Consider the following 10318-nt stretch of genomic DNA (forward strand, 5'->3'; position numbering starts at 1 on the left):
AACTGCTGTTTGTATTTTTAGGGACAGACAGAAAAACCTTTCTGCAGAACCATGAGAGAATGAGGTATGCATGTCCTGTCTTGAAATGCATCATTTCTGGGGGGGATGTGGAACAGTGTGTGCTTCCCTTTTGTACTAAATGCGGTGCTTTTAAGAAGGTTTAAGAGTATGTAAGTACTGGCTGCATGCTAACTGAGCCGGTGTTAGGGTTTCTGACTTTCTGTGTGAGCATTTGGGGAGAGAGGTCCTGGTTCTGTGTTCTTCTGAATGCCTTGAAAGAGGAAAAAGATCTCGCTGTTGACTAGTTGTTTCAGAGAGGCTTTCTTCTTGTTCCCCTCAACGTCATGTTTCATACACTTACAGCGTTTCTTCTTACGTCACCACTTTGTGTAGAGTTTGGGTTCCGCCATCTTCTGATTTTTAGAGTGGAGTTTGAGGTTAGCATCCTACTTCTAACCACGATACTTGTCGAGTTACAGATAGTCACAGCAATGGTGATTGACAGGAGCCTTGACAGGTAGCATCAACAGGTATTTTAGTTGTTGTTCACAGAAAAGGGCCTGTCTGTGGAGAAGCCTCTTGCCTTTTAGGAAGGGTGAATAACTTTAAAAAAAAAATATTTTATATATTCATCATTGAAATAGTGGCAAAGAGGAAAGTAGGTAACTTTTTTGCCTGGATTAGTTGTTTTTGTAGCAGTTCCCTAATGCTAAGTATAAATGGACTTGGAACAAACCAGATGGTTCCTTTTAATCAATTGATAGTTGGTAATGCAGCACTCTTTATTTTTCCCAAGGCGTGAGGGTGATGTGTTTTTCCATCACGCTGGTCTCTTGGGGCATAAGTGGTTGCGACCAATGGGGAGAGTGGGGAAAAGCCTGTTGGAGCAGCACCAGGGAGCTCTGCTCTCTGCAGGAGGTCCTAACCTAAAGGTGATCTTGTTGCTGCCACGAGCGTAAACTTGCTGTAGAGTCAGCTGAATTGGCATTTAAGAAGATGGTGGGGCTTTTGCATCGACTAGGCGAGGATGGGCAGTTTCCTCACGTGTTTCTCGCTGCCCGGAGTCAGCGTTGGGTACATTCAGATCTTTCTCATGCTCGCGTGGCCACGTACTCCTAGAGCAAATACATCACATTCCTGAGCCGCCCTCCTCCAGCAGTTGCACCGAGGCAGCGCAGCCTCCCCGATGCAGCAGAATGCCTCCTTAACCTGAAATAACTGTGGATGGCTCTGCTGGGACATACATGGAAGGGATGGGTTTTGGAGTCACTTCTCTGACTCGCATGCTAACGTCAGCAGTCCTTGCTTGTGGTGTTTATGGTCAGCCCTTAACTCTATGTGGCCCCAGCTGTTCCTCAAGGCTTTACCCAGGCGCTGATGGGAGCCTGACACAGCTGGAACACCCGTACATTTGTATAATGCCTACTTACGTTTGAACTGGATGCACTGGGTGATCGGGTTAAAACCAAAAAAACCCCATGTGTTGTTTATACGAGCTGGGGGAGAGGCCCTGTTACAGTGTGATGGTGGGATTGTAAAGAAGGGCTTGGATGGAGACAGTTTATGTGTGAAGCAGTATTGGCAGAGTCAGCATTTCTTGTATTTAAATTGTAGGTGACTTGAAAGTGTATTACAGGCTGTTCGTTGCTATTCGGCTTTAAACCTTAGTCAGACTTTTGTGCAGTGTTAATATAAATTAAAGCAGTGCTTTGTCTATTAGCATTTCAGTGCATAGTTTTTTGGGTTTTTAGTTTGTAAATAATTTGAAAGAATTGTCTGGTCTCTAATAGTAGGATTGAATGCTATAGTGTATGGTGTCAAGTTTGGAATGCTGTGGGCATGCTGAATCATGTATGTCCCCTTGCAAATATCATTAAAAACTACTTTAAAAATAATTTTCCTCAACATACTGTTTATGGCAGTAAATCCTTCTGTGGTTAAAATCTAGAGATGGTAGCTGAGACCTTGACTCGGACACTTCAGTAAATGTTCATGTAGGTGCAGTAAACTTAAGATGCTTACAGTACACAAGTACCTTCAAGTATCTGGCTAACTGTAGTACTAAACATGCAATCCTATTACCATGCAGTTGCACAACATTAAAATTTATATAAAGATCTCTTTCCTGCAAGCTAAATTTCAGTTATATGGTTATTTTGCTCCTTAAAGCAGAAACAAAATTACAGTTTTAAGTAAGAAATGAAATAACTAAAATCAGTCCCTTTTTATATATCTCCTAGTATTTAGCAAAACTATCATGTACAGTTTATTATCTTCTACAGGGAAGAAGTTGCAGGCTTCTCAGTATGTATAGTTTTGAGGGAAGAATGGTAGTAACGATGAGTGGTATTCTTTAAATGGCGAATCTCTCAGCCATTCACTTTCGCAGATATTACAGTGAGGTTTTGTTTAAAAATAAAAACAAAAAACAACCGCTCCTTGCCCACCCTTAATCCTTAGGGTTTCTTCCTCCCCAGCCTCTCCTGGTATTAAGAAGTATAAAAAGTGTCCGGCTTTGAAGTTTGGACTAGTGAACATGCTTTATTTTTAAGGTAATGTAAGTTCAGTTTATGCAGTAGATCTCACACAACTAAACAAATTCACTGATCGTATGTAATAATCTTAAAATAGGTAATCACGCTTCTTCACATGTCATCCATCAGTGTGCCTGCTGGTGTCATGTGGTTGGCTCTGGAAATCTGGTGTGCACAAACTACTGTCAGAATATATTTTAAGTGAAGTAGCTGAATGAGACTTAACTTCTTACTATTTTAGTGCACTTGTAATTTGTTTTAGTGTTGTGTTATTTTTAGTTTTTAAAGCTGTTGCTTCTCTGCCCTCTTTCTGAATGGTTAGTGATGAAACTAGTAAGCTGACTAGGCTTACGTGAGAGCAGAAAGTTCCGCCCCATCTTGGGGAAGAAAAGTTTCAAAGTACTTATTTTCTAAATGGTATTATTCATTTCAAAGCATTTATGGTGTTAAATTAAAACCAGACTCTTAAAATTTGTGTTGATTGACTTCTCTGTCAAAGTTTTGTACAGCACCAAAACACTGAGTCACCAGTCTGCTTCTCTTGGAGGGAATGGGGAGTTATCCGTGGAGGCCATCCAATTCTACAAACACATTTTACATTATTCAACAGTTGTTTGAATCTGAAGTGTATTGGTCAACTTATTTAATCATAATGTAGACAGATTTAGGCTGACACAAGTCAAAGTATGCTTTAAACCCTTCTCAGCTGCAAAGTCGAGTGTTGTGTTTGCTCCTAGGCTTTTAAGAGAGAACTTTCTGCCCCCGGTGACAGTGCTTTTCATCTACCTTTGGGAAGCCTCCATTAGGTGTATCTGGGGGATTTTTTGGTTTGTTTGTTCTAGGTTGTTGACTCTTTTTTTAAGTTTGTAGTAGACTTTGGTATCAAAACTGTCAGAATGTGTCATGTTGAACCTTAGGGGAGCTATTAGTGCTTTGAAGCACCAGCATAGCTTGGATGTGCTCATATTAATATTTTTTTTAACAGAATGCAGGTGGTTTAAGGCTTGAAGATATTGTTTATATTCAGAGATGCATTAGATAAATTTTACTTCTTTTTAATATCCTGTTGAAGCCAGTGTATACTGTGTATACTTTTTTAGATTTAAACCCAGTTTTATTTTCCTAATTTATTTTCCTAATAAGCAGTTAGATTAAGTTAATGGAAGAGAGGCCTACATAAGATTGAAGGACTGCAAGGATATTTGCACTGGTTTCACTGATTCAGTTTTAAAACAGCACCTTTTGGTTAAACTGGCACAATTTTGAGAATAGGCATGTCCTACCTAACTTGGCGAGCAGCCTGGAAAATGCCAGTGTGTTAACTATTAAGGAACGTACAATCTTTTTTTTTTTTTTTTTTTTCCCCCCTGAAGCTTGTAAGCTGACTCGGCGATCTCTTCTTTTTGCCTTTGGAGATTTGAGACTTGCAACTTTACAAGCTCAGGTACAGGAGAGCAGAGAGAACCTCATTAATGTTTAAATGTTGTTATCTCAGTTTAGTAGCGGTGGGGGCTGCAGGACTTCAGCTGGGAGTTAGGAAGTGTATTTTAGGTCTTCCTGTTATGTCTGTCTATAACACTGGTTTCAGTCGCTCATCGGTTCACCTTCTGAGATGTCTTTCTCCGATTGCCCTGCTTTCCTCAGGGCTCAGTCAAAGCCTCCGTGCGTGCGGGGGCCGTGCCTTCTTTCTGTTGCAAGTTTCTGTCTCTGCTTGTGAAGAATTTGCAGGAGAAGAGTTATGAATCCAAGCCAAGTTGTACTACATTAGCATGTTTAAATTGGTAATCTTGAGGCTGCTCGTACGGGGTAGTACCAATACAGTCTTTTTTCCTTCAATTTGATTGTTATTTTGTACACCTTGTGAGAAATCTTACTGACGTGTGCTTAAACTGAAATGTATTTCCTCAGGACTGTGGTTTGTCAGGAATGAATAAATTCTTGAACTAGAAATACATCACAGATGGACCAAACAGGGACAGGTCAGACTTCGGTGGTTTTTTTCTTTTCTTTTCTTTGCTTCTTCATTCCAGTGGTGTGTGTTGTGGGTGTGTTGTTTTTGGTTTTTTTTTTTTCTTTCTTCGAATAATCTGTCAGATGACCCATGCCGAGGATTTCCAGTGAAGTCTTCGTGAGAGCATCTGATAAATTTTGGTAGGAAGTCATCAGTCTTGCGTTTAGACATCTTGTTTTGCTCACTGAGATTTGCAGTTCCTTCAGCAAACAGCAAAAGTGACATCTCCTTGACTGATGCAGCTTTCTTTAATCTGAACTAAACAATAAAGTTATTTTACATTAATAAATTAATATGACAGAACACGTCCTCTCTCTGTTTTATGTTTGTGGTTTGGGTTTTTTTCCCCCCCTTAAGGAATTTTACATTGTCATGTAACTGGTATTTTCCCCTCTTTCCTAAGAGTTTGCTATTATTGCTTCCTTTTTTTAAAGGAACAATACCTAAACTTGCAGGTATCCAGCTGTGAAAGGAATGGAGAGGATAGAGGAGAAAGCTTCAGTCTGTTTACCTGCAAGCCTTCCTTTATATATGGATGAGGCTGTCATACTTCTCTGTGAAAGTAGGTCGTGGCTACTCCCAAATGAAATCACGTTTTCAGCTGCACTGATGTGCTGTGCCTCCCAGGGTTGAGTGTCTTAGCTGATGCCTCTTTTTACAGAGTGAACAAAACCGTATGGATTAGGGATTATTCCCTCTGATGTTACCTTCGTGCATTTAATTGTTAATTAGAGTAATGGCTGACACACTAAGGATGCCAACGCTTAGCAAAAAATCTATGGTTTCAGTTAGTTCTTCTGTTAACAACTTAATGTTGCTCGTTTGGGCTGATGGCCTAAAGTTAATTTTCCAGAGTTCTACATTTGCAAGTAGAACATCCGTATGTGAATGAGTGATCAGCAGCTTCTTAAGTGTGTGAGTACTTCGGTTTGAGAGACACAAGTTGGGTGGATTGCAGAGTGGCGAGGGCGCTTTCATGCTTTCTCGATTACTCATGAATTCCAGAGGGTATCTTAGGACAGCGCTCATGTGCTAGGCATGGGTTAAAGAAGGCTAATACTGAAAGTGTTTGCAAAGGAATCCAGTGGGTGAACGAATCCAGAGTGTCACTTAAATATATTCTTTGCAGAAATTAAGATTACTGAATGCTTAAAAATTTAATGCCCAAGAAGCACAAAAGGGGAGACCTCCTTGTCTATTAAGAAAATGCAGGTAATGCCTTGAGTTGAATTCATTGATTACTTTTATGGGAGAACTGATGAGACAGGTAGCTCTTTGTTTTGGAGAGCTAACAACTTTATTGTTCACAGTCTAAAATGTTAAGGAATCTCGGACATTCTGGTCTCAAATGCCTGGCTCTCTTGACTGCCATTAACAGTGTTTTTTTAAAAAAAAAAAAAAGCCGCAAACGCAAAATTTTCTCTCTGCTTGGCATACATGTATTTGCTTGCTTATTTATACTGTAAAATGTTAAAACAACGAAAGTATGTGACTTCATTATTTGCCTGGGTCACTTTTTTCGTCCTTTCCATGTGGGTAATCTTGCAGTACATGACAGTTGGACATGAACTCACTTCATATTGTTTCACAAAGCAATATATTTCGCATGTCCTGTAAATTGTTAAGTTTTGTGACTTTCCTTATCATAGTTCAACCGGGGAGAGGGAATTGTCACACTAACTGGCAAAAGCAATGTATATTATGCTACGCCAGCCGATTCGCAAATTTGCTTGCTTTCCAATTTGCCGCTAAAGGCTGAGTCATTCTTACTGTTATAACAAATACATATTAGATAAGTTATCGCAGCAAAACTGTTTCTCGTCTCTTGCAGTTGATGATAGCAGAAGTTTCAGACTCTAAAGTCAAAAACAAGGGCTTTTTTTAAACATTGACAGTATTTTAGACTCAAATGATTGTATGAAACACGTTTGACAATGAATATGGCTGCTGTTTATGTGTAGTTGATGACAACTGGTGTTTCCCCAGACTTTCCAAAAAGTGCCACTGGTCCTCTTTCTTCAGCTATGTTAATGTTAAAGATTCCTTTCTTGATTTCCCTTCAGCAAAGAGAACAAGTACCCATTTCAGTACCTTTTAAAGGAAACTGTAGCAATAGGATGCAAATTTATGCTTCTCTAACTGCAAAATTATCTTTTTGAGGAACAGATGGTAACCAAGTGCACCCTTGGAAAAAAACCTGTACTGGCCAGAGAGACTTGGGACCTGTCATAAACTTTTAAGAGTAGTTTTTTTTAGCTCAGTGACAGATATTTAGGTCATTTACATGCCTAAAGACCTTTTCATATCTGACTCTAAATCCTCGTGATTTCACTGAGAATTGACATTGCTTTAGCTACTTGGTCTCAATGTTTTCTTCATTCTAAGTGAGTTTTAGTAGTTGTTTCACGCCGATGTTGACCAACAATTAATGTCAGGGTTTAATTTACATGAAACTTCTCAGCAAAACCCCTTAAATTAAAACTTTCCTGTTATTAGGAATGCTGTTACAGGATTGGACTTGGATCTGCTTTCAGCACTGCTCATGCTCCATGAGAGCTTGATAGGATTTATGAGTTACGTGGGACTTCTTTCAAGAAGGCCGGCTTTCAGTAGAAACCAAACATCTTCCTTTTCCAGCCCAGCTTCACTTTTGTTTTGTTCCTCTTTCCTCTGTAAGAAAGGAAATTACAGAACCCTTATTACATTATTTGGTATCTTTAACTGTTTTGATTTTTGTCGGTTTATCTTCCTGCAGCAAAACTGATAAGTAATGACTTTGCCAAATATTAGGTCACATTACTTGATACGTGTAATATGTTTACGTAATGTGAGACCTGTAACGATGACTACACTATGATTACAGTAAAGGGATCAAGAAGCTGAAGTGCCTAATCTCAAAATTACAAGTATATTTGAATTTTGTAGTTTTGAGTACTTTTCATGCAGTGTAGTCACTTCCATCTCATGTGAATGAAGTTTGGCTTAATTTTTAGGGTTTTTTTTATAACCATGGTGCTACTGTTTGGCAAATACTATGCTCCGATTTCTGCCTAGAAGGAGCTACCAAAAAGTTGCTTCTTCCCTTAGTAGAGTATATATGGAAATAAAGATTTTAAAATGTTTGCTGCTATAGCAAAATCCATTCTGCTTACATGCGATATACAAATATTTTACTGATTGAACTGCGAGTACTTTAAACTATTTCTCAGCCTCCTCAAAGCAGTTTCTTGCAAGTAATGCAAACTGTGGAAAGCTTTATTTGTTAACATTTAAAAAAGGGGGGAGGGAAGTTAAAATTATCAGTATAAATCAAAAAATGTATTGAAACAGTTGATTTGAAATACTTTTAATCTGATGGGTTACATTTTCACAGTTAACACTTTATTGGGAAAACTATTTTTGATATTTTACATGAGAGGTGAAAGAGTTTGCAATCCAGAGGTCTGACTTTAAATTTAAACTTAACCAGGCTAAATCTAGACAGGAATGATTGCGTTTGAAAGTTTTGAGGTTTTATTTTAGACAGCAGATATTCACTGAGGTTAGTAGTGTATTGGATCATTGGTAGAAACTCACTTTTTTGCTTTTCTTCTAAATTCATGTTACAACTTTTTGCAGATAGGATATTGTCCGTGCAGACGTCCGAGTACCGTGGTGGCAGTGGCTGACTTGGCCTGGAAAACTTTGTTCTGATCTCTTTCAAAAACCTGAAATGATTACTACTTCCAGCAAATGCATAAAGATATGGCCTCAAGTTGCGCCAGGGGAGGCTTAGATTGGATGTGAGGAAAAAATTCTTTACTGAAAGAGTAGTTAAGCATTGGAACAGGCTGCCCAGGGAAGTGGTTGAGTCCCCATCCCTGGAAGTATTTAAAAGACGGGTAGATGAGGCACTTAGGGACATGGTTTAGTAGGCATGGTGGTGTTGGGTTGACGGTTGGACTCGATCTTGGAGGTCTCTTCCAACCTTAATGATTCTATGATTCTATATGGGGATGTGCCATACAACAAACCGGCCGTGTGAACTGGTAGCTAGTCGAGCTGATCAGGCCATCCGTTAGCAAGATGGCCAGTTTGTTTCACATGCACATCCGCATGTCTGAAGACTCAGAAACCAAACCACCTTCTAGGCGTCTTTCAAGTCAGCTGAGCTAAGTGCAGCATGGGAAGTTAAAGATATTACTGTACTGGGAATCGTTTGATGTCAGAAGGTTATTGCAGATTACTGTTCGGTGTCTGTTTTCAGTTTCTCACTTCTTGACTAAAAAGGATGTTTTTGTTATACATGTAGGCTTGTTTCAACAAAGGTTCAAAGACCTCCTATGTACAGGACAAAACACAAGCCCAAGAATGCACTTGAGTGATTGAGTAAGATGGGCTAATGGTCTTGTCTAAAAAGTCTGCTAAAAATAAAGTTTGATGCTACTTTTTGAGGAGGAATTCTTTGCATTGGAAACACAGAAGGAAAAAAAAAAAAAGACAAAAAGATAGCTGTCTGTGAACTTGAGTCTGGAAAACGAGTATCCTTATCACAATGAGAAGCACATGCTGCTTAATTATACACAAGACATTTTTCCTCTCTTGTATTTCATTCAAGGGAGGGACGTCTGAAGGATTAGTCACAACATGGGAGCAGCCCCACCTTCCATACCTTAATTAACAGTGTTCCTCTTAATGTGTTTCATTGCCTTTGTTGTAGACATCTGTTTGTGTTCAAAACTAGTTTTCAACTGGAAAGAAAACACAGATAAAAAAAGTCTTTTCCCATTATTTCTAACTTAATTTTTCTGTTGCTTATGTATGAATTACTGAGGAATTAACACAGATAAAATGTAGACTTTTTCCCACACGCACAGATAAAATTAATCGTTGTGTTTGATTCTTTGACTCTAGGCTATGGTGGCTTGTTATCCAGGCAATGGAACAGGATACGTGCGCCATGTTGATAATCCAAATGGAGACGGAAGATGTGTTACGTGTATATATTATCTTAATAAAGACTGGGATGCCAAGGTATGCAATAATTTCTTTCTATAACTTTTTTTTTACATATACTTGCTAATGCACTTTTGCTACAGGTCTTTGTTCAGGTCCTTATTTCTGTGCCTTAGTTGTGTTCTTACACTGTGTTAACTGTGGGTATCCTTTGCCCCCCCCCCCCCCCCCCCCCCCCCGCTGTTAGTGAGAGCAGATAGAGATGAGGCTTTTATTTTCAAGGCTTTGAATGATGCCAGCAGGACCTCCGTGACGGTGAGGTTGAAGGAAAGTTCCATGTTTTTCATGTATGTTTCTTAATTATACATATAAGTATCTGCTAGTATCCAAGTTTCATAAATACCTAATTATGCAACTTACTGTATGTTATTTGTATGGTAAACACCCACCCACACACACACAAAGAGTAAATAAAGAATATTTGAGCGATAATTGCTTTTAGTTTATTTCTCCTTACATTGTGTTGAATCTTGAGTTTACTGTTTGTTCAACTAGATTACTTAATTGAGTATGCTTATAAAAAGAAAGATGCTGTAGCTTGGGAGCAGTTTCAGATAAGCCAAGTGTTATGGTTATTGCCGTATCACTATAGTTCAAAGCAGCATGAGTCTTTGTGTCATTGTAGATACAGGGTGTAGAATAGATAAGGATTTATAACACAGTTCTAGTGGTCTAAGAATTTACTACCAGTGACTCGAAACTCTCCATAGATGTAGTGACTATGATAAAGTAACTTTTTAATAAGGATTTTCCTAGTGATTCAGTGGGATTAGGTAGA

General features: G+C 38.9%; 1 protein-coding gene across 4 annotated transcripts in view; it reads left to right on the top strand.

Annotated features, from left to right (window-relative positions):
• EGLN1 (egl-9 family hypoxia-inducible factor 1) overlaps positions 1-10318 on the top strand; it is a 35014-nt gene that overhangs the window by 16652 nt on the left and 8044 nt on the right. For all 4 annotated transcript variants that reach the window (XM_009329178.1, XM_009329175.1, XM_009329176.1 and 1 more), the window contains exon 2: positions 9439-9558. In XM_009329178.1, coding sequence (XP_009327453.1) covers positions 9442-9558 — 117 coding nt within the window. In that variant the 5' untranslated portion in view covers positions 9439-9441. The remainder of the gene's footprint in view (positions 1-9438; positions 9559-10318) is intronic.

The sequence above is a fragment of the Pygoscelis adeliae genome, unplaced genomic scaffold, assembly GCF_000699105.1.
Source record: "Pygoscelis adeliae isolate BGI_AS28 unplaced genomic scaffold, ASM69910v1 Scaffold77, whole genome shotgun sequence".
In the NCBI taxonomy this organism is placed as follows: Eukaryota; Metazoa; Chordata; class Aves; order Sphenisciformes; family Spheniscidae; genus Pygoscelis; species Pygoscelis adeliae.